The 27,377-nt window shown below is 38.2% G+C and overlaps 1 protein-coding gene across 8 annotated transcripts in view; it reads left to right on the forward strand.

The window, feature by feature from the left end:
• Nucleotides 1-27,377, forward strand: part of SPIDR (scaffold protein involved in DNA repair) — a 207,977-nt gene that overhangs the window by 174,562 nt on the left and 6,038 nt on the right. For 4 of the 8 annotated variants that reach the window (XR_007888598.1, XR_007888597.1, XM_051610443.1 and 1 more), the window contains 6 exons: nucleotides 5,614-5,772; nucleotides 15,897-15,984; nucleotides 17,986-18,129; nucleotides 18,224-18,283; nucleotides 21,817-22,015; nucleotides 23,012-23,164. Coding sequence is in view for 5 of the 8 variants with exons in the window: in XM_051610443.1 (XP_051466403.1) it covers nucleotides 5,614-5,772; nucleotides 15,897-15,984; nucleotides 17,986-18,129; nucleotides 18,224-18,283; nucleotides 21,817-22,015; nucleotides 23,012-23,164 (803 nt within the window). In the remaining 3 variants the exon portion in view is untranslated. Of the gene's footprint in view, nucleotides 1-5,613; nucleotides 5,773-15,896; nucleotides 15,985-17,985; nucleotides 18,130-18,223; nucleotides 18,284-21,816; nucleotides 22,016-23,011; nucleotides 23,165-26,968; nucleotides 27,368-27,377 lie in introns of those variants that run through there. The other 4 variants (XM_051610446.1, XR_007888599.1, XM_051610447.1 and 1 more) reach the window with 4 other exon arrangements.

Below are 27,377 nucleotides of genomic sequence, written 5' to 3' on the forward strand. Positions count from 1 at the left end.
CAATTGCTATGTTGATCATCGCAATGCTTCAAAACAGAGCACTAGCCTGGGTGCTAGAAACTGCTAAACTCGACAGGATTTATGACCTTTTGAAATTGACATTCCCCTTATAAACTGGAAGCAGGGGTGCTTGTGTTTTCTATGTACCTCTGCAACCTATGCATAGAAGGAGCTAATCGTCATTGTTGTTAATTTGTATTGTTCAATCCATAGTTATGTTTTGTAGAGTTTCACTCACCATTTAGTGACAGTAAATGGCATGGATTTTACACAGAAAACTCGGAATCTTGTGTCTCCCTACAGAAGGCTAGAGTGGGTATGTACTTTTCAAAAGGGAACATGAAGCAGTTTGTGATGTGGTGAATACGGTGCTTTTAAAAGGAAAATCCTGCTGGTTTTCTGAGGGCGTAAAGGAGATGAGTGGTTGTCTTTGTGTGTTTAGACCCATGCCCTGAGCTTTGATTTTTCAGAGATAATATGGGTATGGGGAATGCAAGGAGTGCATAAGGTAGGGATAAATTAAATCCCGGTAGGGTGGTGTCCTGCAGGTTACAATTTGAATCTGAGCCATATTAGCAGGAGTTAATCAGCTCCACCTTGAGACTTGACCAGACAAGTTGCTGAATTGGAGTTATGTAGGTAGTGTTGTGCCTCTGGTGATTAAGGGAGAGGGGGTTTTTGTTTATGTGTGTTTATGTTCGTGTGCTTTATGCTTCTGCTAGGACGGAACCTCAAAGAGATAAAGAAGTCCTTCTGACAAACAAAGCAGCAGCAGCTGTCTCTTGGATGGTGAAGATAAAGAATGAGCAAATATCAGAGCAAATACAATTCAGTTAGGTTCCAGGCATTTACCCATTCTCCCCCTTCCTTCCCTTCCAAAGGGGGATGATGTCCCTGCTGAGCATTGAAAAGGTGGTAGCATTTGGCTTCTTCTCTTGCTCTTCATGCCATACAGCACAGCTTACCTGTGCATGGAGAAAAGCTGCTGTGGGCCACATGGTTGTTCTGCTACCCTCCAGGGTAAAACAATTAATTGTTAGATCTCTCCATGACAAAATTCTGGTGCTTGTTTTCACAAGACTCAGTAAAGGCAATCCCCATGTCATCAGTCAATTCTGGCCTCCGTGAGTTCTCATCTTCTCCACAGGCAGATCTTTTACTTGTTTCTTTTCCACTAGCTGCTGAGCACACTGGAGGTGACCAAAGCTGAAGAAGCTTTTTGTCACTATTACCTTTCCAGAAAATCAACTGCCAGACACAAGGCAGCAGTATGGAGAGATATGATTTTTCATGCATTAAAAAAAAACACCTGATAGTAAAAAAAGGCGTTAGGCTTTATCCATGAGGAGTGACTAACTAGGAGAAGGGCATGGCAGAGTAATCCTGTAATCCTCTCCAGATTTCTACTGGGAGACGCTGTCCTAAAGATCAGCACAGTCATAGGAATAATGCAGAGTAATCAGCCTCATCTTCCCCCAGCCCCCATCCTTGCTCCTGGCTATTATCAAATCAACAAAATCTTCCCAAGCTTTTGCATGAAACTTTCTGTGTCATTACTTTAAAAAAAAAAAAAAAAGAAAAAAAAAGAAAGGGGGTGTGGGGGGGAAATAGGGCAATCTCTGCCTCCCTTCTTATCGTTCCCTATCTTCACCCCCTTTGTTATTGCCAATGAGTCATACTTTACCTTTTCCTTAGTCTGCATCTCCCACGCTCACTTCTCTACTGGCTTTCCTGCCACCCCTCACTCCTGGAGTGAATTCTCTACTACTTTGCATGAGAACTTTCTGTTTCCAAAACCATATTTTACATTCAGGGTTGCATCCTCTTGTCCCAAAAATAAATATGGCCCTTATCTCCTCCCTACATGAGCACCTCTGATAAAAACCACGATCTTACTCTTTTTTTAACAGTTCATTACTATGCATACTGACAAGGCACTGGGAAAGGTATGTGTTAGCTGATTAACTGATTCACTACAAGCACCACATTTTGTGGAAAAAAAAAAAAGTATTTGTGGTAGATATGCACAAAATATAAATGCTGAGTTCCTTGGGGGCAAATACCCATTTTGGATTTGCAGTTTGTCTCATAATTTAGATGTGGGGTTTTGTCTTCATAGTGAGCTTCAAAGGAGGGGAAAATCATGGGACAAACTGTTGCTTTAATCACAGTTAGACTTGCCACTAAAACTTAATTTGCAGGAAAATTTGCTGCAATATGAGAGCAACACTGTAACATGGGAAAATAATACAAATGCACTTTTCTGGGAATAAAATCAAGGGAAAAAAAATGCTGGTGAGAAAGTTAAGGCCATGAATCAACAGCCTCTGAAAGCAACGAAACTGAAAGAGTGTGCAAAATACGCAAGAACAGAACTGGTTTCAGAGAACCTGAGAATAGTTCTCCAAATGCATTGCTGAGTCTGTTGTGGGATTCAGCTGATTTCATGATAGTCATTAAGAAGGAAAATCAATTGTCACTCATTATTAAATACCTATAACATTACTTACTAAATCTCTGTGCGCCAGATCAAATGACGTGGAGTATATTTCGAGGTTTTGTCATCATTCATTCGTACTGTTTCAAAAGGGAACATGCATTTGTGAAGTTCTCTTCATAGCATTAGTTTGGGATATTCCTCACCTTTTATTCTGAAATTGGACATCCAAAGATTAACTATGAAATTCTGTTTTCTAAGTGTGTGAGTATATACATTTCACTTGAAATGCAAGTTACAGAAAAACCGTGACTACCTTTTGGATACTGTTGGAACGAGTGTACTGTGGTGGATGTCTGCTCTCATGTACTGTCTTAATAGAGCAAAAGTACTTGAGGTTTGGTGCATAAGGTTCTGGTGCTCTGTGTTTCTCTATGATGCCAATAATCCTGAATGCATTGCTAGTGTGAATGGGAACGTTAGTGAGATAAGCCTCAAGTTACATAGTCCTTCCTTTACTTCCATATATCGAGCTTGACCATTTAACCATCATATGACCTGGGATGTTGTGCTGCAAACACCAGACAGCTGGAGTGGGATCCTCCGCTTCCCAGTCTCGCCTGGAAAATACGTTCTTGTCTAAAAGTAGCATTCCATGCAAATAGGAGTTTACTTCTACAGAGTTAATTTTCAAGGAGCTGATCTGACGTTTATTTGGCCACAACATTTTTCTGGTCAGATAAGTTTCCTATCCTAGCCGTTTGTGCTCCCACCACAAAGGGATGGAAATATGTGGCCAGGGATGCAGGGAGTTGAGACTCCCGTGTCTGACAGCAGTCATCTTTTTCCTTGGCTTAAAAGGACTGGGAAAATGCGCTTTTAGTGACTGATGTCTTAAGCACCAACCAAGCTAATTTTATTTGGGCAATTAACATATCCCAGAGGACTTAATATGAGCCTGGTGCCAGCTAGTCTGAGACTTACTTGGGTTCAGTTATGTCTCACTAAAGATATGAGAAATTCCAGTGATCAGTTAAGAGACTGCTGAACTGATCAGATCTGAGACGCTAACTCAGTTGGCCCTTGCTTGCTCCAAGATACGGAGGCCTAATTTTTTACAATTAACAGTCGCTGAATGTTTTGTTAACATAGGCAAAACTGTTTGCTTTGTTTTTGCAGTCCCCCTCAATCTGATTTTCAGAAATGTCCCGAGCATATTAGCTCTGCTTTTTCCAAACAAAACAATAGCATGAGGAGTTTCGGTCCAATCAGTTAAAACTCAGTAGAGTTTTTAACTGATTGCAAGATCCTAACATGGGAAGTAGCAGGCAACCTTCATTTTTCTGCTTCTGGGCTGTCATGCTCATAGCACATCATTCTCTGTTCTGTTGAGTTAAAGATTATCTTTTGGTACAAATCCAGAAGGCACCTCAGGTTTTGGTTTGGTTTTTTTTACACATAAAAGGACAAGAGTGATAGAGCTTTTGGAGGCACAGGTTTGTGTTAGGACAGTCACTCTTTTTCTAGGCTGGGAATACCACTTATTCCAGAGATGAAGATATGTATTCTTCCAGCCTGCACATCACAACAGTATTTGGTTTCCTCCTGTTTGTCGTTGCTCAGAGTAGGAGCAGAGTTTCATGGCTCTAAAGGATTTCTTAACCTTGGCGGGCAGAGGAGGATTTGTACTTAAGCTTTTTTTGCGTGGAGAAGACTCATGGTGTGGGACCATTGTGGCTAGAGGTACAGGAAAAATCTGGGAGCCTTAATTTGTGTTTGATCCTACCACTCCATAAAACCAGCTCCTTAAAACCAGCACTCTCAGCTGGTGCTTGCACAGCCACTGATGGAGTTGTATGCTGTGGTGAATCCAGCCCTCTCAAGGGTGTAAACCAAGGTTAGACAGTTCATGAACAAGGAAATTGTGATTAATGATCTCCTATGTGCCTAAGCTGCCCTGCAAAGAAGTACGTGGATTGTTCCAGAGAAATGTAGAAGCTTATTTCATTTAAAATGTGTTTTATAACAATATAATTACTATTGTTGAATGCTTTCAGGGTGCGTGTATATTATTAGGATGTGCTCCAAAAGCATTCAGAGTCAACTTGCTGTGAACAGTGGTACTGCTCTGGATGAGGTAGCTTTGTACCTTGGAAATTAGATTAATTCTGCTGCCTAGTGCAGCCATGAGTTTTATTTAGAAATAAAGATGTGTATGCTACCCTCAAAGGTAATTTTTGTCTCACTTTGAAAAGTTTCCATGCCTAACTGTCTCTTTCTGGGGCAATTAAACCAATCTTGTAGAGAGCAGCCTCCTTCCTCCAGCACTGCGTGACTCATGCTATCATGGCTGCTCATCTCAGGTGCAGAATCTTGTGAAATGCATTTTTTACTATCTAAATGTATGACATCCACTGAGTTTGCCTTATCTTCTGTGTCAGTAATATTTTCTCAAAATGCCAGCAAGTTCATTAAGCAATACTTCCCAGCCCTACAGTCCCTATTTCCATAGATTACTTTAATCAAATTGTTTGTTTGGCAGATTCTTTAATTACCTCTTTAAAGTAGTTCCTCTGGGCTTCGTCATACCCAATATTGAAAGTACTAATCTGTAGTTTCATGTTGGATTTTTGTTTGTTTGGAGCTTTTTTAGCAGAACAATTGACATTTCACTCTTCTTCGTATCCTTAGGACTCTTTTTTAAAAAGCTATAGAAAATTTAATGCTTGCCCTGTCCATTTTACTGAAATATATTGCTTTGTTTACTTCTAAGAAGAATTTTTGTATTTATACAGACACACAGATATATCATAGCTCTGTCTGCATTGCAGAATTCCCCTCAAGTTATGCAAAAACGCAACCTTCTTTCTTTATAGGTGCACAAACCATATAGTGCATAGCTGTTAGTTGATCTAATCCCCAGTGCAAACCCTTTATGCTTTTTTTTAGTCATGCTTCTCTATTTCATGGCCCTGTTAGCTCCTGCAAACATACATGAGAAAACGTTAAACAATAATGGTTTTGTTTCTTGATAGAGGTATTCATTATTTCGTAGGAATTCTCCACATATTGTAGAGAATAAGCCCTGTTTTGAAGCTCATAATGTAATTTTCAGAAATTTTCTAACTAGTTTGTTATGAACAGGAACCTATGAGTAACAGAGGAATGTTTTGCAGGTTGTGCCTCCTTGTCCAGGATGCCTATGGTATGTTCAGTGAAGTGCAGTTGCAGTCCCTGAGTTCTGCAGATGACATTGAGCAGTATTGCAGGAGATGGGAAGGAAAATTCTGCTGCCTAGCTGGAATGAAAATTTTGCAAAGAACCACAAGAGGAAGGTGAGAACAATCCTGCATGCTGTGGCTGGCAGAGATGATCTGACTTTTTATTAATTTCTGTGATCAGTATTCTTTGGGACAACTTTAAAGGGCTTTGATCAATTCAATGTCCTCATTGCCATTTTTGGGGCATCCAATACTACTTGAGCCAAACATACTCCAGCATGACCATAAATAAGCCAACAGAAATACACACTTAGCAGAGCAAGGGATAAAGAGGAATTACCATCTGCAATATTTCCTGAAATGTGCATGTTTTCTTCCTCTTCAGTAGATTCCAAGACTTAGTATGAAAGGGAGGTTAGTTCAGCTCCCTTTCTTTGCAGAACTGTTTATTACACTATGTTTTTCTACAGTGCTGCCCATTCTGGTTTGAAGATTCAAGCATAGACTTTCTCATGGTATATGAAAGCTTAATTCAGTTAAGTCTATATAGTTTTGGAAGCACAGTTTAAATTTCTTTTAAAAAACCCTGAAAATCTTGCAAATAGTAAAGCCATTCTTCTTTTGGAATAAGAATGTCCGCAGGTTTATAGAAAAATCCCCCAGATAAGTAACAAATTAATGTATAGTAGCTCTCAGATTTTTATTATTCTGTGTTTCCTTTTAAACTCTTTGAATATAAGAAAATCTGTTTAATCAAGAATAAAAAACCTTAAATCGATCAATTATCTTTTGGAGTATCTTTCTAAAGAAAGCGATATGGTGTTCACACAGGAACCTGTATAAGTAAAAGATTGGTTCAATTCTCAACATAATTTATTTGTACAAGCATCCAATCTAGATAAGCCCTTGGTATTAGAATGGCTATGATATTTCTGCTGACACTTTTTTTTCCTCTTGAAAAATGCTGTTTCATCAAAACGTGAATGTTTCATGGAAACATTATCTATCTATTTTGGAGACAATTTTGTTGGGAAGATTTTTCAGGTCCAGAGGGAGTGAATACTCTCTCTCGTTCTCATTTCATGAAAACTTTCAGAAAGTCTCATTTTTGTTTCATATTGGAACAAAAACAAATTTCAAAGCCTTGAAATGTTTAGCAAAATGGAATTGTTGTTTTCCAGCCAGCACTATTCAGTATGCTTTTCTTTTCATGTACTTGCAGTGTTAATTTTCAGATCCTTTGGATTTCAAGCCTACTTGCATTTTTATGGATCTTTAATAACAAACACGTCTTCTTATTTAATTACTTTGTTGGCTTTTTTTTTTTTCAAGTTACATTTTTTCCAAACAAATTAAATAATGGCATTGGAATTCTGGATACAAATGAAGTTTTACAACTGGCTGCTGGTGTTTCCAGTACTCTGCCTAGCTAATAAGAGACAGACTTTTTCTAATGTTTCAAAGCAAGTAAGTTACTTCTGGCTATTCTGAGGACGATTAGAAGGCACACTGCTGAAAATGCTGGTGGCTCAGCTGGAGCTGTGCTGGTGGTAACCCTGCTAGGAAACATTAAAAGAAAAAGACTAGTGTAGCTTCAGGGACAGTGTCGTGGTTGAAACGTGATTTCATTGTACAAGATGGGTGGGTGGGGAAATCGTGAAATCGTTCAGGGATTTATTTTTTCAAGTTGTTCTAGCCTAAGTTCTGCTTTATAGCTTGTTAGTACTCATGAGTGTTGGGACACGGTTTGTGCCATTCTAGGTGTGATGGAAACCACAGTAAAGCCATAGCTGAAATGAATATAAGGGAGTACTTATTCACACAGAACATAATTAGACTGTAGGACTCATTGCCACTGGATAAATGGGTTTCCAGACAGTGATATATCTGAGCACATACTGGGATATGCCTCTGAGTGCCTAACCTTGGCTTTGCAGCACATGAGTGAATAAGAACTATGTGGTCTGCCCTGCAACAAGGACTGCTGCTTTTTTGTTGTTGTTGTCAGGTTTTGTTTGTTTGTTTGTTTCAGAATGTCAATTACTTTTTGGAAGGAGATGGCTTTTAAACTGTTTGTTTCCTGGAGTCTGACAGTGGCTTTTAAAATGGATGAAAGGGAAGAAAATGTAGGAAATACGAGGGAAAAGTCTTTACTTTTTCTGTGCCTTTGAAGCACACAATTTGGCTAATAGGATCCCAGTACGAGCATGCTCTCCCACAGTCACATGGATTATAATCTCTCTTATAGAGACAGAGTGCTTCCTCAGTACTTCCTTGAGACAGAGGAGATTTTAATTTAACAGATATAATTGGTTCTCAAGCTTTTTGCATCAATGGTCCACTGTTCTTGCTCAAAAAATTTCCAGATCATCATGTATCTTCATCATCAAGTGCTTAATTTAAGGCAGGATTTAACATCATTCCAGTAAATGCAATTTAAAAATCCCTGTTCTAAGCTGCAGTTGCATTTCAAGGACTAAAAACCTAAAATAAAGGGAATTTACCTTCTGGCAAAAACCTGGCTGTAAACCTGACTTGATCTTTCGAATGGACTTGTACTCTAAGTTGTACCAAGGAAACTAAACCCCTTTCTTCTCCGGGTAGGAAAACACTTGTTTTACAAAAGAAAAGTGGGGTAACAACTTATATAACAATGTCCTGTCTTGATTAAGATCAACTCTGTGAAAAATTAGAATTATCATATTCTTACACTGAGAGAAACACTGTTAATGGTGAATATTGTTTTGAATACCCATATGCTTTAACAAGTACTAGGGTCTTTAACTAGGTCATCTGAAGGTCTGTCATTGATTTAGGTGGTTTTCAGAACAAGTTCCATACCCCATGTAAAACATACTCCCCAAAACCATCCCTGCAAGAAATCCTTCCCTTTGTAGCCTGATAGAGGCAGTGGTGTTCCCCTTTGCAGTCCAGTTTCTGGCAATCCTGGAAGACAGATGGGCATGGCTGAGTCACAGCAAAGTTGCCATGGCTTGTTCGGTGTCTTATTTCCAGCAGTTCTTCTAGTCTGGTCATGAGGCTGTTGAATAAGGTAGGAACCAGTATTGTAGCAGCTGAATTAACAGCAGTATATGTGGTTCAGTATGTGTTTCTTGACGCCTTTTCTCTTCACCCTCTCACTCATGCCTGTCTCCTAGCATTTTCTACAACTGTTCCCTGAACTGCAGGGAATGATACAATGGTTTAAAGAGAGAAGACTGACTAATTTTTTTTTATCTGCCCCTGGTGGTGTTGGCTCCTTAGAGGTGTATGTTCTCTCTCCTGTCCTCCCACTACCTCATACGTCAGTCTTATAATTTCAGCCCCTTGAGCAAAAAGAAGGGATATTTTGATGGTATACTGCTTGAGGCAGAAATTTTGGTTAAGAATCTGTATGCAGTACAACTGAGATGTAGCCCCCTATTTTAATAGATCCCAGGCAGGTTTCGGGTATGTCTGGTATAACCAGTAACTAGATTGATGCAATTAAATGCAGGGAATGAGCACTTAATAAAACTCCTCAGGAGTAAATAACCTATAAATTGTCATAGTCTGCTGCTCCCTACTAGAGAATAATTTCAATGAGCTGAGATAAAATTTGTAGTTAGATGCCTGTCTTTATCAACAAAATTTTTGGTTTTAGCCCTGACTGGAGTTCTACAAAGAATAGTAATTTGGATTTTGACAATTTATGTCTTTTCTTCTAATTTGCCAAGCACTGATCTGTTTGACTGCAGAGCATAGCAAACGTATTGGCTTCTTCTCTTAATTATTTACTAGTTTCTATTCAGCAGAACAGAAAAATGACACCAATTTAAAAATGGAGGGGAGAGGAAGAAAATCTTTAACATAATACGTGATTGATGTGGGGTATCAGTGTCCATTTTGTCCCTAAGTTGAAAATTGGTAACAAGTTTCAAAAGAAGATGCAACAGGGGTAGTGCTAAAATCCACACTTATGTTGGATAGGGTAAAATACTTTGAAGGATCCATCAAATCATAAGCTTTGGCATGTGACCCAACCTTTAATTAATGGCAGATTGTTCCATAATAGTTTGCTTTACTAACTGTTGCATTTCCCTCTAAATTAAGTAATCCCTGAATGTTGAGTTTATCATCAAGTGTTCTGTTTCTCTGGGAAATTTCTGGATTTTCAAAGTTGGCTTCTGTTGTTTGTCATTTTAAAATTTCAAATGTTATATGTGAAATCTGACAGTGTTTGTAATGTCGGTCACTATTGTGCCTGAGGGTTGTTTTCTCTTCTTTCTTTCTTTCTTTCTTTCTTTCTTTCTTTCTTTCTTTCTTTCTTTCTTTCTTTCTTTCTTTCTTTCTTTCTTTCTTTCTTTCTTTCTTTCTTTCTTTCTTTCTTTCTTTCCTTCTTTCTTTCTTTCTTTCTTTCTTTCTTTCTTTCTTTCTTTCTTTCTTTCTTTCTTTCTTTCTTTCTTTCTTTCTTTCTTTCTTTCTTTCTTTCTTTCTTTCTTTCTTTCTTTCTTTCTTTCTTTCTCTCTTTCTTTCTTTCTTTCTCTCTTCCTTCCTTCCTTCCTTCCTTCCTTCCTTCCTTCCTTCCTTCCTTCCTTCCTTCCTTCCTTCCTTCCTTCCTTCCTTCCTTCCTTCCTTCCTTCCTTCCTTCCTTCCTTCCTTCCTTCCTTCCTTCCTTCCTTCCTTCCTTCCTTCCTTCCTTCCTTCCTTCCTTCCTTCCTTCCTTCCTTCCTTCCTTCCTTCCTTCCTTCCATCCTCCCTCCCTCCCTCCCTCCCTTTTGTTTTTGTTTTTTTATTAAGTCCTGTACTTCTTGGGTGTCTCTCTCCTTTTCCCCCTACTCTTCACAGAATGCTTTCTCTTTTTGCTTCACACTCAGAGCAGAGGACCACTGCTAACTACTATACAAGAAAGTGTTTCAACTGCTAGACGCTGACAGGAAGTCTAATAGTAAGAATCCTCTGCAGAGCAAGGAAGTCACAACTTCCTTCCTTTGGTTTTCCCTCCTCCGAAACAGACTGCCATCTCAGAGAGCCACCCCTGTCTCTGAAGTTTTGAGGTCCTGAAACGCTTTGATAATTGCTGTGGTTAAAGCATAATTTCAGTAATTGCATTGAAGTTTTGGATATTTGCATTACTTTTTTATTCTTTCTGATGACTGCTCATGTATCTGTTATTTTTTTTTTCCTGAATTTGCTTCTCTTTAACAAGTGTGGACTGCTGCTTCTGTCATGGATCTGTTTAGTAGCCAGCATTGGAGAATAACATAGGCATGTCCATATTGAATCAAAAGTATTATGCATTATAATTTAAGTGTTTTAATGTAGTATATGTAGCATCTAATGTACTGTAGAAAATTGACTTATTGAAGTATGTAAATAAATTACTCAACAGAATAATTCCATATATTTAAACAAAAGGAGGGGAAAAAAAACAGTAACCCTTCTTCCATATTTGTGTTTTGACTGAGATGCTGGTTTAGTAGGCTCAGATTTTTACTTTATGGTTTTGTTACTTCTGTTCCTCAAATCTGAGAAAATGTGGTGTTGCGTAGCATGTGCACTGCAAGATTCTAATTAGTCACTTAAAGGCAGACGTAGCCTACAGCATCAACTTCATGTTTGGTTGCTTGTTTTGATAGTTGAAGTTTATGCAGTGTAGGTGATTATTACTGAATTTCTTTTTTATGTTTGTTTTGAGCAAGGAGAGGTGTCAGAGAGGGCTAGGAGTTGCTTTAGTTTTGAGTTCTTAATAATTGAGACTGACACTGCCAAAAGAAAACTGTTTCATTTTAGCCTAAAATTGGGAGAGTAGGAGAGGAGGAAATAGAGAAATGCCAAGTCTGGAGTCTCCAGAGAAAAGCTGTGGAAGATGTTGGAATAGAATCCTACCATTTCCCATCCCCTGCTGTAAACGTAGTCTTTCTTCTTTTCCTAGTAATGGATATTGTTTTCCTTCTACTTTCTTTGATATTGCTGATATTTGCTTCCTATAATAATTTTTCCCTGAACCTCTGGCGTCATTATTAAGATTAAAAAATCCCCCAAACTATAATCTGTAATGTGAAAAAGTTGAATCAGGCATGTCTCACACAAAGTTCTTGGACCAGAACTGTTCATGAAGCTTCATGCTTATGAGAGAAATAAACAAGATCTCCTTAGTAAGTTGTGAAATAAGTTATCAGATAGGAGTCAGTGAAATACTGTTTTAAAAAAATTAAATTAAAAAAAAAAAATTAAAGTCTTGATTTTTGTGGTATAGCTTGTCATGTGAAATGAACCAAATTTCCATAGGATCAGAGTAGATGTACTGAGACTGTAGATCCTGGTTTTTCACTTTACCAGGTCTAAATATAATTACAATGGCTTTTCTCTTTAATTTGTATGTTTTAATAAAAAATCTTAGAGCAAACACATGAATGCATGTGTGCACATAGGGATGTAAGCCACTTACTTTGCACTGGAGGGCTAAATAGACCATGAAGGTCAGAAGCAGAAGTTGACTTCTGTCTGCTGGTGAGCTGGGAAATTGAGAAGGAAGGTGGTTAGGTGAGCAAATGAAAGTAGCTTCTTCTGTACAGGACAGCATCATCATCATCTATGGCAAGAGTTGTGGAGAGGGAGAAGTACAATGCTATTTTATTAAAATCACTCGCTATCTTCCAGATATTTTTCTATGGAGTAGTTTAAGACAATTAGTTAAATAAATCTGGGTTAATTTCTGCATATGCTGTATGTTTATTTTAATTTTCTCAGCCATGTATTTAGCCTGTTGAAAAGTGTGAAATCTTTAAAATTCTCTTACTACTGTCTGGATATGCAGGAGGCAGTTGGTGTTTATGGATAGAGAGAAAAGACGTACCAAAATTTAGCAGGCAAAATTTAAGTTGGGAGGGATGCCCTCAGAGCACACTGAACAATGAAAATCATGAAGGGTACAAAAAAATTATTTCACATATTATGAATACATATATATGTCTCTGTGTGTCTATATACACACATACACATGCATATAAAAAACTATCATTATATAAGTGAAGCTTGAAAAGGTGGGTTTACAGAAGAGAAGAGTACCTTTATGTAGAGGTGTTCTTTGCATGTTGCAAATCCGTACTTCCATGGAAGTCTGTATTATAATGCTCTGTTAGATTTACTCTTGGCCTGGTTATGTTGGTGATAAACATTGGACATATGAATATTTAGCATGAAAAAAACACATTTTTTTACCAAACAGATTTCAGTTTAGCCTGGGAAGTAGGTAGTTCAACCTGTCATTTAGAATCTGATAGATTATTTCTGTCTTCCTGGTGTGGATTCATGTCTATTTTTCTCTTTTTTTGGAAGAAATGTTACAGAATATTACAATAGAGTCCTTGTCTCTCAAAGAAAAACAAAAAAAGTTCATTCAAAATACTTAGTGTGTTCTTTTTTTTTTCACCTTTGAGCCTGTTTTTTCTCACTTACTGTATTTTTTTTAGAAGCCTGTCCTTTTCTGATCAGAATTACTTTTTTTTTTTTTTACGGTGTCTAGCAATGAGACTCACAGAGCAAAATTTTAAAGTTTTTGTTTTGTCTTCTGTAGCCAGAAAGGCTCCTTGTGCACATGGGGTCTAACCATGTCCTTTCACTGTAACACAGAGCCAGCTGTTCATCTCTTGTCCTGACTCTGTAGCTGAGGAAGGATACACATATTGGATAAACTACACCCATTGTTCAAGCCAGATTGAAGTGGGATTTGAGTGTTCCTTGGCCAATAAAGAAAATTAATTTTATTCTTTCTGTAAGGGTAATGATTTTCTACAGAGGAGAACACAATGTCTTGCCATTTCTCCACTGTCATTGCCTCCACCTCATTCCCCCTTCTGCTAAGTTGAAGTCCGTAAGTACAAAGACAGAGTTAACTTTCTTGGAAGCATATAAATGGGTAGAGCAAGAGGGGAGCTCCTCATCAGGGGCACTGACTTGATACAGTCCCTCACACCTCAAGAACAGCTCCAGGATAGAACCTTCCCTTTGGAAGAGAAGGATCCCAGCAGGATGGGATTTGGAATTTGCAGATGTTGCTGTCATTGGCGTAACTGCTGTCAAAAAAAATGTATGGGGCTAAGATGTTCAGGAGACACTCACTACACTGATACTCTTCTGCCTGTTTGTAAACAAATACTATAATTTACAAATAATTAAGTGCTCTTAGTTCAAGCAGTAGATGACCTTCTCCAAAAAGACACAAGTAATTGAAGAAAATGTACGGTATGTCTTAGATGTCCTGATAGAGGGTAGCAAGCTAGAAGAGAGCTAGAGAATAAGGGACAGCATCATGTCCCTTGTGTAAAGTTTAAAATACAGATGAGGGATCATTGTACAGTTCGTGTGGAGATGTGATTATACCTGCTTATTTGCTGTAAGTTGATAAATACATGATCTCCATATGCACAGACAAGCAGAGTTTGCAGCATGTCCATACCCATGCTCTGCCCTTGCCCTCATGCTGCATGTTGTGCAAGGAAGGCCACTTCTGGAACTGCTCGAGCTGCATGGAAGGCTGTGCTCTCTCTCTGTAACTCTCCTTTCCCATGTCCCTGTTAGCAAGCCTAGTTTGCTCCCCTGGGCGTTGGCCCTGCTGTGACTGTAGAGAAGATACCATTCTGTACCATGCAGGGCAGAAAATGTTGCTCTGAGGCAGGATTCAGGAAGTGGTCAGTTTGCTGTAAAGTCTCTTTAATACCCAAGAACCATTGCTTTGTATGTTGTAATGTTCTCACTGTTCAAAACAAAACAAAACACACACACACCAAAAAAATAGCCTCCAAGTTTAGTCTTCTCTTTTTACAGACTTGGTGATGATGCCCTGTAAGTCAGGAAGTTCCATTTCTGTAAAAAAGCAGCACATTTGTGTTTCTAGTCTGTTCATTACTATGAAGACCACGACTACAGATGGCAACATCATCTCTTTGCTCTGCCAGCTTGTTACCTGAATTGTGAACTGCACAATGTATTCTACAAGATCCAGTATGATATTCACATTCATAAAACTTCTCACAGTGCTGGTCCAAAGGCATCTCTATTAGCACTGAATCCTATATGATGCCTGGCACTTTACAGAAAAACATGGGAAGAAGTTCACTGCCTATAAACGCCCAAAGTCTAGGCACTTAGGAGACAGAGGACTAGGGAAAAACAGAAATAAATAAGCTTAAGCAGAAGTGAGCTAAAAAGCAGAACTTTAAAAGAGAGTTTCCGTGACCCGTTGAAGAGAAGCAGCATATTGCAACATGCTTCAGCCCTGTACTAGAATATGTCTTTTCCTTCTAAGCAATTGAGTTTAGAAGCTAATATTACTTTTAGCAAGCTTTGGATTTCATTTTTTTAGAGCTGTTTCAGAAATAGTGGCTTTCTTAATTGGAGGAACACATAACTCATTCTGGGAGGCAGTGTGAGCTTAAAATCCAGATGTCTGTGCTTCAGCTACACAGACCAGAGAACTAGGACAAGATAACAGAGAGCTTTAACTCAAAAATGCATGCCTCTTCAAACTGGTTATCTGTAGCTATTTCCCCTCCCTCAGCTGTTTTCTTGGCCTCTCCTTCAGATGTTCCTGCCTGTCCTGCAAGGATGCCCATATCAACTGCCAGGGCAGCCACTGTACACCTTTGTTAATTTTATGTTTGTCTCCATATAAAAAAATGGGAAACTTGCAAAATGAATAAATAAAAAACATAATTAAATGAGCAGCTGCGTAGGAAGGAGACTGTCCTCTGCACATGTACTTAAGATAAAATCTTGCCTGTTTCTCTATATCTGATAATTGCTGACTTTCCTGAAAGCAGTTACAATCAGCTGTTAGAGAAAAGCAAGAAATGAAAATGTTAGAAGCAAAACTTTCTTTTTTTTTTTTTTTTAATCCAGCAGTTAAAATAGTTAAAAGCTGTTTTTTAAAAGAAGTCATATTGGTGTCTGTGTCCTTCCCAAGCTAGCATTCACCCCAGTTCCCCTGAAATTCATCATGCAGCAGACTGTTCATGGCAAAGGATTAAATATGACTTGCTTGTCACTGAATATGATACATCCCTTCCCTCCCTCTCCACCCTGCAGCAGAAATTATGGAGATTTAATTAGACCAAATCAAAACCAGCTTCCAGAAAACAAATAGGATTTAAAATTGTCATAATCATGCAATTATTTAAATTATATCTCTCAATTAATCTTTTAAATATAATGTATAACAGAAGATTTTAAACCTGATTTTATTGGTCTTTTTGAAGGGCATTAGGACTTTTTAGTCTGATAGACAGTCTGTGGCCTCCAGTAGTGCCTGTAAAAGTTCCTGGACAAAGTCAAGACTCTGAAATGGTAAGTCCTGTTATTGTGGAAATCAATTTTTTCACTCACAACTACTATTTTCATTGGTAGTGTAATCGTGTTTACTTTAGGAATCAAATTCTCTCCCTCTCTTTAGCTCCTGAATTTTGTTTTACTGGTTCTGCCAACCTCATAGGCTAACCTGAAGCCTTCTGAATCAGCATCATACTTCCAAAATGATGTAATTGGCCCCTTATTAATGCTCTAGAGCTAGAATGATAGGATGTCCAGACAAATTATTTCTCTCCTTGCAGGAGTGTCCTGGTTTGAGCCAGGATGAACCAGTTTTCCTTTTACTGTTTTTTTATTTCCTTCAGTAAGCTTTCTTTTAACTAGTAGCAGAGTGTTCCAACTAAGGCTGATAACAGTGGGATGTTTTTCTAACTGCTGGGTCTTCAAGGTCGCACCTTCACTCTGCCGGCTCAGACACTACGGGGAAATCTATGAACCCCCCGTAGGAGGCTGAGTCAGACAGACAGCAAAACTGGCCAAAGATACTCCATTCCATACACCTACGTAAGCTCAGAGGAAGGTCAGAGACCACAGAAGACAACTTCCTTACTGCTTCTTCTTCCCTTCTCTTCCGTCCGTGGCCGGCGTCTGGGGAGGACTCCGTCCATCCAGCACCATCAACCCCCAGGCTTGAGCTCTCCTGACCCTCATCACTCTATGCTTTCTCCAGCAGCCGCTCCGGGATTTCTCAGGACTGTTGGCAGCTGAAGGGAGTGTTGTGGGATTTTCTAGGGGTGGGGGGAGGCAAGAGGCTTTTGCACATTCCCTGAACATATTTGTATATAATTGCTTATATTTTCTTGTATCATTGGTGTTTAATTAAAGCTGTGTAGTATAGTTTTCAATCCAGCAAAGTCTCTCTCTCATTCTCTCTCTCCTTCCCTACCTGGTGGGAGAGGGAGGGGAATGGGATTGAGAGCATTGCTATCAGTGACAAGGAGGAAACAGGTATTAGATAAAATGGAGCCAGATGAGAAATCTATATACAAGGATATTAACTTGTTCTTCGAAACGCTTTTCAGCCTTAGATATAGAAACACTTTTATACATAGGTACGTAGATGATATTGCCAGCACGCTGATAATATTGTTGGGAAGGGTTTTGTGGAACTGATTTCTTTTGAGCCGTATATGTACATTCAAATACCTCCCTTAGTGATGAAAGAGGAAAACATAATTTTTATGTCTTTTGCTTTTTCCTCTCCTTATGCAGATTTTTTAATGTGTGGGAAGCTGTCTTCAATAGATTCATATTTCTTTTATTAAATGAAATGCTTTATTAACAACAAACATTGCTAGAAGAATTTATTACCATGTCCACAATAAAAATTATTTTCTAGCATTGTCTTTTTTTCTTTCCTGAGAAGCCTTTCTAGTTTGGGATCTCTTTAAGTGGTGATTGATAAAGTTGTTACGTCATGGTACTTTTTAAGGGGGAAAGAAAAATCTGGCATAACACAAAGAGAGCAGTTCTTGTAGCTGTTGCATTCCTGTTCTTCATTATCTCCTTGTGCTGTCCTGGATTCAATTTGGCAGCTTTAAAAGTTTGTCAGCTGTTTACTATCACAAAAACCCACCCACATGCAAAAAGTCTCAAAATCTCAGAAAAGTTATGGGTGTTAAAAGAAAAAAATAAAAAGAAAGAATAATCAGGGCACTCCTACCACATAATAAAATGCAAAACCAACACCAAGCACCTTGAGATAGTTGCAGTGTTTGCCAAGTGTGCCAAATCATGAGATGTTTTTGTGATGAGGATCAACATCAGATTATGGAAAGAATGATACATACAAGCTGATTTCACTTATAACTTGTAAATGTTGGTTTATTAACTCCTACTTCAGAGAGCTGCTGTTACTAACCATATAATTTTGTTTTCCTATTCCTCTTAAAATTTCATATTGGCTATTATTATAAAACCTGACTGACCAATTAAAGTGCCTTCTTGAAGGTCAGATTTCTTTTCCTTACTTTTTAATAGATGACAACGAATCTTCCTCCTCCCAGCTTCTGTTATATTCTTACTGCTCGGTCTGGTGAGATACATGTGGAAGTGGATGAGGGAGAACAGATTTCTAATTTGTACCAGCCACCAGCTGTGCATGGTCTAAAGAAAATTCTTCAGGTAATCTGCTTTACAAGTCAGATAGCAAATGCTTTCTACCGCTGGATTTCTGGTATCATGTTTGTCTCATTCCCTGTTTTTGTACTATTTTCAGATCGATGGTTGTAATGAACGGTGTAGCTTTTGGGCACAAGTGCTGTATCAAAGGCTGCAGGTAATCTTTTCACTTAGCAATGAATTCAGCATAAATTCAACATAACGTTTATGTGAAGAAGCCAGCTTGTCTCTTGTTTAGGGTAAAACCCCAAACCTTTCAGGATTATCATATAGACTTGCATGAGACGATTTATCACAAGGTTTAAAATGCTTGTGAATGGGTAAAATATACTGCATCTCCAGTTTCAGTAACATCCAGTCTAGGAAGTGAATTGTTTCTGAGTAAATTGCTACCTAAGCAGAGGTAGCATTTTGCCCTGGTAAGGGATCTTGCAGGAATTCCACTGAGACTCCAGTTATAGCTAAATGCTATCTTTAGATACATAGTGAAAAGCTCCCAGTCAGTTGAGTGTCTGGGGATAGAATTTAACAGATGATGGTTATATAAAAATACAGTTTTGCTCTTTGCATGCAAGTGTGTGGGCTATTTTTGTTGACTTCAGTAGAAGCCCCTCAAGCAAGTTTGGCTTTTATGGTCCAGTTAGTAGAAAGGAGGAACTCTTAGGTAAATACATCTGTCATCCATACTATGTTGGAAAGCTTATAATTATGTTTTATTTATTTGTTTCTGAATGATGCTGCAATTTTATTTCAAAATGTTGCTAACTCCCTCAGTAGTTAAATGAATTTTTTGCTGCTGATTTATTTTTTTTTTTCCTGGCGACTGGATCCTCAGTACAGCCAGCACTGAATTCTGGTGGAGAATAATTTGCAATTGTCCATCAGCTCCACAAAAAACAAAGTGTGAATCAAAGCATATGAACCAAAGACAAAGAAATTCCAGAAGGGGCAACAAAATAGCTGGGAGATGCTTCCCACCAGTGAGAGACATAAATTTAATTTAAGTCTTGCCCTTTTGCTTCAAAAGCCAATGAATTATAATTTGATTTTTAGGCAGGGAGTACTCATAACCACCAAGATGAGGGGGATCTCTTTTCTCCATCCCAAGTAAGAATTCATCAGAGCATTTGCAACCATGTAATTAGGGCTAAATCGATGGGATCTTTTGGGTGCTAACAGGAAGATGGACACATACATGCATAACCTTCTTTTTCAAATAAACCTTTCTATTAAAAAATGAAATAAAATTACAGACTAGGGGTATCCTAGCCAAACACTTTCATATTAAGGAATGTTTACATCTTAGATGCTGTGGGTCATCAGTATTCTTGTGTAGAAGCACTTCATCACTACATTAGAAAAAAGATGAAGCATGAAGGAACAGATGTGATTTTGAAGAATGGAAGCTTGTCTAAAAGAAAAAAAAAGGTGTATGACTTTCTTCTTGGTACTAGGAGGTTTACTGGCTGTTTTGGTTTTAATGGCTATTCACTTACTGAACTGTAAGCACTACATTTTTTGGAAATTAACAACATGAGTGCTCAGAAATTTTTTGAACACAATATTGGAAAAAGCAACAGAAGATATTCTTCTATATAACTTCTGGATAACTCCTGCATAACGCTTCTGGATAACTGCTCTAGGAATGTAAAGATATTTACCTGCTGTTAATGTATTGCTTGCCTAAATCCTCCCAGACGAAGGTCATGAACAGCAAGCAGCTTGTCTACTGCAGCTGCCTTTGCCAAGAGGACATACCCTTCACGGGCAAAAACAGCAAGTCATAATAAGTGAGGGACTATTATTTGGTTTATTTTGCAGATTTATTACTATTAGATCATCTGCCATGTGAGCTAATTCAAATGTACTTTAAAATAGTACTTCTTCTACGTAGCTACAGTATTCTGAGATTCTTCATTTGTGTGAAGGAGGAATGGAAATAGGCTTTTATTATCACTCAGAATCCGTACTGTGGCGCAGAAGGAATATGAGGAAATATATTCCATCTGTGGTTAAGGAGCTGTCCTTCCTTGTAACTCAATCCTGCTGCTGTTTGTCTGTTGTGTCCTCTCTGTTCAGAACAAATTGTCACACATAGCAAGATGATGATTTTATACTAACTTGTGATTTTTGCTGTTATTATTATTTACTTTTTTGATTATTCTTCTAAAAGCCAACTTTAATGTGTTAGTAATTCTCATGGGATGGCTGTAAAAATTCTTTCTTTGAAGCTGTCCTCATGCTATCTGTGCTGAGGAGGTCCTCAAATAGGTGTAGTGTGTAGGCTGAGAGACAACAGCAGTGCAATAGGCAGCATATATTGTATTAAGGCATAACCATAATATCTGAGTTATGAATTTTCCCACTCATTAATTACAATTACTGCATTTGTTCTAAGAGCTGCTGAACAAAAACCTGATTTTAGGGTGATTAAAGGTTTCAAGGTTTAAATTCAACGGAAGACAAAAAATTAGGGTTCTCGTTGTGTTGCCTTACACTGGAGACGTGAAACTTTGAGAATAAAATGTGATATGTGTCTCTCCAGTCATTACAGTATTTCATTTTCTTTTAAATGTTTTAAGTAAGTTTTTAATGGGCAGACTAATTAGAAATAGCAACAAAAAACTTTTTAAATTAAGAAAGTAATTTAAACTCAGTTTTCCTATTTCATCTTAAAAATGCATGGGCTGGTGAATGTGAAATAGGCTTTGTTTTTAAACCATTTTTTTTCCAAAGCATGGGAAACTTCACATGCACACACAGATATAAAAGCTATGTTTAAAAAAAAAAAAAAAAAAAAGGATTGTCAAATTGTCTGGTTTTGTTAGAGACCCTGGAATGAGCACTGATGTGTATGTAATGACTGTCAAGTCTGTCTTGTTCACCATCTCAGTGTGAAAAATTTAAAAAGCACTACTGATTTTCTGATTATTATTTTCAGAAATGAAGGCTGAGACGAAATGTGGGTACTTTAGTTGTGACATCAGCAGTTGTGATATACCTTAATTTATTCACATACCTTTTTCTACTGGTCTCAGGCAGAAAACTTTTCATTGTCATTGCAGATTCCTATGTCTCTTACTTATGAGTTACCTACTTTCTGGGCATCATTCAAATATTTAGAAATGTTTGTTCAACAGAAAGAAAAAACTCCAGCTTTGTAATTGGCAGTAGCTATTAGCCAAGGACTGGTGCTCTTGGGAATCAGATAACAGTGTACACGGAAAATTGGCTCACATAGGAACATTAGTACTAGCATGAGCCTTTTTTTCTCTAAGAGAAAAATTATATAAGTTTATGTTCATAAAAACAGCCAATTAACTTTTCTATACATATCATACATATATGATATATAATACAGTGTATATATAGTATATTTTTTTAAGCAAACACCTTTTCAAATCTCTAGTACAGTCTCTAGTCTCTAGTGTATTACGATAAAGCATCATAGTTCATAGAGGTAAAGCCAGGATTCCAGTGGCCAACCTCAGAAAGGTTATTTAAGGTTTGTATCTGCAGTTAAGGAATAATAAAAAATTCATTATCCTATACGAGCCTCAAAAGTAATAATTTCTGTCAGTTTTATTGGTTATTTAATTATGAGGATGTTATTTAAATCTTTCCTCCTACTAAGAATGATCAACTGCATTCCAATTTTGTATCTTGTTTGTTTGTTTGTTTAAATCATAGACAAAACACAGTGTTCCTATAAATCAAAGAGAAATTCAGTTGTTTGTGACTGACTCCACCTTGCAAAGTGTGGTTCATGGCACTCCAAAAGTTGTTGCTGTGTCAATGGCTGCATCGTGTGTTCTCAGGACAGAAATCACAGATGCCCTCGGCGTTGCCTCACGACTTGTCTGCTTCAGGGATGCGCTGTGGGGAAACGGTGAGCTCTGTGCCTGGTCTTGAAGCAGCTGGAATAAAACTGAAGTAGCATCCTAATCTTTGACACTGCAATACGTGGGCTGCAGAGGTTTTCATTCTCAGATGGAGATGAGACGTTGCAAGTTGGGGAAGAAATTTGAAAGGAGTTGTAATTAGAGCTTTCCTGCAAGGTTTCTTTTCTTGCATTTTTTGCTTGATCTACAAAGTAAAGGAGAAATTCAGTGATCTTGTTGTAGATCCACCAACATTTCTGTCAGCCTTCCCTGATGGCTGTTGAATCCAATGACCAGTGTCAATCAAATTTGCTAGCTGGCAGAAGTCTCAGAGACTCACAGTTAGACTAAGATGACTGTTGTAGGTCCCTTCCAACTGAAATAGTCTATTCTGTTAAGAAACTTGGTTTCATTTGTTTTTATATTCTTGCAGAAACTTGTTTTATTGAGTTTACTACCTGTAAAAGGAGTAACAGAGGGCATCTAAGACTTGTGTGTCCCTAGACACAGAACTTTTACAAGTCCTGTGACATATTAGCTGTCAGCCTTTACCACTGGAGGCAACAACCTGTGTAAATGGCTGTGTGTCATGAAGCAAAAATCTCTGCTTTGGAGAATAAAGCATTGCATGCACCTACTTTTTGTAATCTTTGAAACAAAGTAAGACCACCTGAAGGGGTGCCCAGGCATATTACCAGTGAAGACACAACAGTGACATGGTGTTTGTGGGGAGCATGGTGCAATGCAGTCAGAGTGGAGTTGGACTCTGTTCAGCCATGGTTGAATTTTTAAAACATCATCCTTTTTCCCTGGAGTCACAAAGTGTAAGGAGAGCGTGATTCGTGTATCGCTGAAAGCAAAATATTTTGTCACTGAGAAAACTTGATGGAATCTATCCATCTGCTTAGTAGCTGGCAGAGATGGTTGTCTTTATTGGCCATGACAATTAACATGGTCACCTTTTTCCTTGTTACTGTACTGAGCTGAAATGTCTCTGTTGGCAGGTAGGATTATTTGTGTTGAACGTACTGTTCTCTTATTACAAAAGCCTCTTTTGTACTCGGCTGCCGGTGCTGACCTCAGTGAGCTGACTGGCCCTGTCAGACTCGATGAGCTGGATTCTACAACACAGGCCAACTCCATTTGTGCTGTAAGAGGTTTGTATGGCCTTTCCTGAAATTAATACGGTTAATTATTTGTGCTCACTTTAATCTTTTAGGTCTTTGTATTGATTTCTTGCACAAATAGTGTGGGGGGATAAGAAAGCACAGTATTCCTGTGGGTCACGAGGATATTCTAAGTTTTCATACTTCTTTGTGGGCTCTGTTTGCTAGCCAAGCTTTGCACCCACTCACTCACACTCCAGGATAAATGTTTGATGCACAACCTGTTTCATTATATTCCTTTGCCATCTTCTTTCAGGAGCCTTCTGTTCACACCACCCTTGTTGATCTTGGCAACAGTAAGGTATACCAATATTTTTTAGGCAGATGGATATGTTAGCCAGATCATGAGTGGTAGGGGTTAGTGTCTGATTTCCCTGGAGCTTTGCTGCAATGGGCAATATAATATTTCACCATAGTAATCTAGCATAACTTGGCCAATGTTTTCTCACCAGCCACTTTGGATCAGTGCTTTGTCTAGTATTTCAGTCCTACCACTAACCATGCAGAAATATTTCTTACAATGTATTTTCTAACATTTCCTTATCATGCAGAAACATTTCCTACTGAGTATTTTCTAACACTTTGACGAGTCAGCTTCCTAAGCCTCCCAGTTGTAGAGTGCCTATAGGGAAAAGTCCTTAAAAACCCAGTAACTCTTGGCTTTTAAGGGCAATTTCCTCTCTTAATTTAACTCCTATGATTCCAGTAGCTCTTGTAGAAAATTCTTGATGACGTTTTACATTTACACCTTCAAGCATTCACTGGAGCATTTGGCATGAGCTTTAAAATAATAGGAAATAATGGTTACAAATTAATCCTTCCAGCTATGGAAGGATTGATGCACATGATGCACCAGAAAGGCAGTTTGAATCCATGCAAAGCTGTTACTAAACACCTTCTCTTATGGTAAAGCCACAACTTAGCAATGCCTCAGTGATTAATAAATGAGCACCTTGTGGTGACCAATCTTGAACTCTTAACACTGCATAGTGGAAAACAAGCACAACTAGAAGCACTTCACTCAAAGCCTTGGTTGCTATGTACATCTTACATCAATATTAGGAGTTACTTGGAAGATATCACTGTCACTGGATGAGAAGTACTTTTTGACTTTTTTTTTTAACCTCTCCAGTAGCTGTGTTGAGAATTACCAGTTCTCCACTTGTCATTATATAACTAAATATGAGAAGTGCCTGTCTTCTTTTGTCCCATTGACAATGTACCAAGAACGATAAAGCAAACATTTCTCTGTCCTTTCTTTTTGTAGTAAAGCAAAGAAAATACACCTTTCTCATCTATTATGTAAACAAATACTTACTTTACACACATGGGAGGTGTTATGCATTCCCTGTTCTGTATTACAGATGGAAGGACAAAAGGATAAATTAATCTTACAATCTTGTCTTGCTTCATCTGAAATGTGTCCAGGGTAGCTGTTACCACTAGTTTCCTACACTTTTGTACCCATGTAGAATATAAAGTGTCTTCTCTATACCTGTGCTGCCTGTGGGTGGTAACTCTTACCTTTTTGTGTAACTGAAAATTTTTAATAGCACTGAAGATATATATCCAGTGTTTTGGAATTCATGTAGTTATTGCCTACATCTTTCTGCTAAAGAAGTGAAACTTACAGCATTAACCCTACTTTGTTGGTGGGAGCATAGGTATTCGATGGAGTAACCCATGAAGGAAAATGTATCATCTCTAAAATTCACTTAAGGTCTCTGTCTCTTAACTCAGAGGGTTGTTAGTCTGACTTTCAATGAGAAACAATATTACCTTCTTCATTCTCTTCCTCTGTGACCTCCTTTCACTTCCTGTGCTTTTGGTCACCAAAAGCTCTATGTGGACCTCCTCTCACCTAACACAGAGGCTGCGAAGGCTTTACTCTACTCCTTTTTGTGGTAGTGTTTCTGCTCCTTTGCAGTCATGGCTGCTTCTCCTGGCACTCAGGGATTTGTCAGGCTCAGTCCTCCCTAGAAAAATCTTCTTTTTAACCAGTGTAAAATGCAGGTGCTGATTCACTTCCCCCTCCACAGATGCAGTGATTGGTCAAAGCATCAGAGCCTCCAGAAGTAGCAGGACTGCCTGCCGGATTTTAGGTAGATCAGTCATTTTTTGCAAGGTGTATGATAGAGTAAGTTAGGTTGGAAGGAAACTCTGAAGTTTCTCCGGTCCAAATTCCTGCTCAAAGCTGGGCCCTGAGAAACCTGGTATAACTCTATAGCTGGCCCAGCTTTGAGCAGGAGTTTGGTCTGGATGAGCTTCAGAGATTCCTTCCCCATCAGAAAGGACAATATTGCGGTCGAAGCAGATCCACTGAGTTTGTCAGAAATCCTTGTTTCGGGGAGGTCCAGTCATACCAGCTCTGGCATGGAGTGCATTGCTTTGCAACAGATGAGTGAAACCTGTCATTGCTTTCTACTGGAAAGTTTATTCTTTTAAAGATGAGTCTATGAGCTCAGGGTTAATAGATTTATTTTCTTATCGCTATCCTTTGCAAAGTAATTTCTAACTTCTTTTTGCTGTGTAGTAGCACTCAGGGTGACTTAAATGTTGGCAGTTCGATACTGCAGTTTTTTTCCTCTGAACCATTATGAGGAAATTCTAGTTAGTCCATACCATGTATGATATATGGGAATATTACTTGATCAGTTATGTTTGCCTAGTATATGACTCACTACCAGTGACTGAATTTTGACATTGGGTATTTAAATATCTAAGCACTTACTCAAGGATGGGGTTGGTTTTTTTTCAGTTTCTGTCCTAACAGTGTGAGTAAAATGGGGTCAGTCAGCTTACCTGGGTTTCTTTTTTTGATTTAACTTTCCCCTTCCTGCCCATTAATCAGGATAACTGATTGGAAAAAATACTACACACATTTGTTTTTCAACCAGAGTTTTAATCCTCAGCCCTTCTTTGCATTACTCACCAGAGACCTGTTTTTCCAGGTGTTGTCTTCTTGTCAGTCTCTTTTTCATGCTATCAGTCACAAGCCATATAGATAGACTAGAGGTAAAAATAAAAATCTGGCTATGTGCTTTTCTATTTAAAAGAAGGATTTTGGGGAAATATCCAAAAGGCTTGTGAACATCAAGCAAAATCTAGAGTCTTGAAAAAGATGTGCAGCAGTTCAGCAGCTTAATCTGGAGAAATCACTTTGCAGGCAGGCTGCACAAGGCTGTCACTATGTTATTAGATCTGTTGCCACCTTCCGTTGTACTTGTTCTGACTTCAGTGATTTCTGGTGTTTTTATCAAGGGAACTCTTTATGTTGTCATCAAAATAAACTTATCCACTAGGCAGAATCTTGTCAGTATGATCCTGATTAATTTCCTTCACATGTACTTGTATTACTTGTGCACTGGCATCCTGTAGTTGCAATATGGCACACAACTGGGGGAAAGCTAAAAGGCTGGAACGTCAGAAAAGGGATTTTGTTTTGTTCAAATGATTATTCTAATGAAAAAGTGAATATATTCAGCAAACTAATCAGTAGCTTTTCTTTTCCATGAACAAGGGAAAGAAACATGCTCATACTGTGGCAGAAAGCATCCTACCAAGTGCTGATGAAACTCCCAAAACCTTTATCACAAAAACTGAAGAATCAAAATCATTCCTGTAACAATCCAAGGGGATAAATGCACAGAATTGCTTATTCTGTCAGTGAAAGTGTTTCATATATCTGCCCAGAAACTGGATCATAAATTTTATATTTTGGGAGCTTTGCTAATATTCAGACTTGCTGTCCTTTGAATTCCCAAAGAAAATGACAGTTTTGTTGTTTATGCATAGCTCCCTCCTTCTGTCAGTCCTTGTCCCGGGAGAACTAGGAAAGCAAGGGATTAACAACCTGTGTTACAGAGCAGACAAGGTAAATACTCCCTAATATCCAAGGATTTTGTTCATTGAATGCAGTATAGAATTTTTAGTCTATCCTTCTGTTGTACCAGTGAGGGTTTGTTTTAGTGTAATTTCATTCTTACAGGTGATCCACTTTGTACACTTCAAAACACAAGTATTTCCTCCATAAATAATGCTCATAATTTCAGCATATCGTTACCATAAAACATAATACACTCTTTATTGGCTTCTCTAAAACTCTAGATACATTTTTTTCTTGCTAAAACTAACAAGGCCCTTTTTGTAAGTCCAAAGTATCTTTGGCATTCACTCCTTAAGCACACACTTAAATCTGTGGGCC

The sequence above is a fragment of the Apus apus genome, chromosome 2 (assembly GCF_020740795.1).
Source record: "Apus apus isolate bApuApu2 chromosome 2, bApuApu2.pri.cur, whole genome shotgun sequence".
NCBI classification, from domain to species: Eukaryota; Metazoa; Chordata; class Aves; order Apodiformes; family Apodidae; genus Apus; species Apus apus.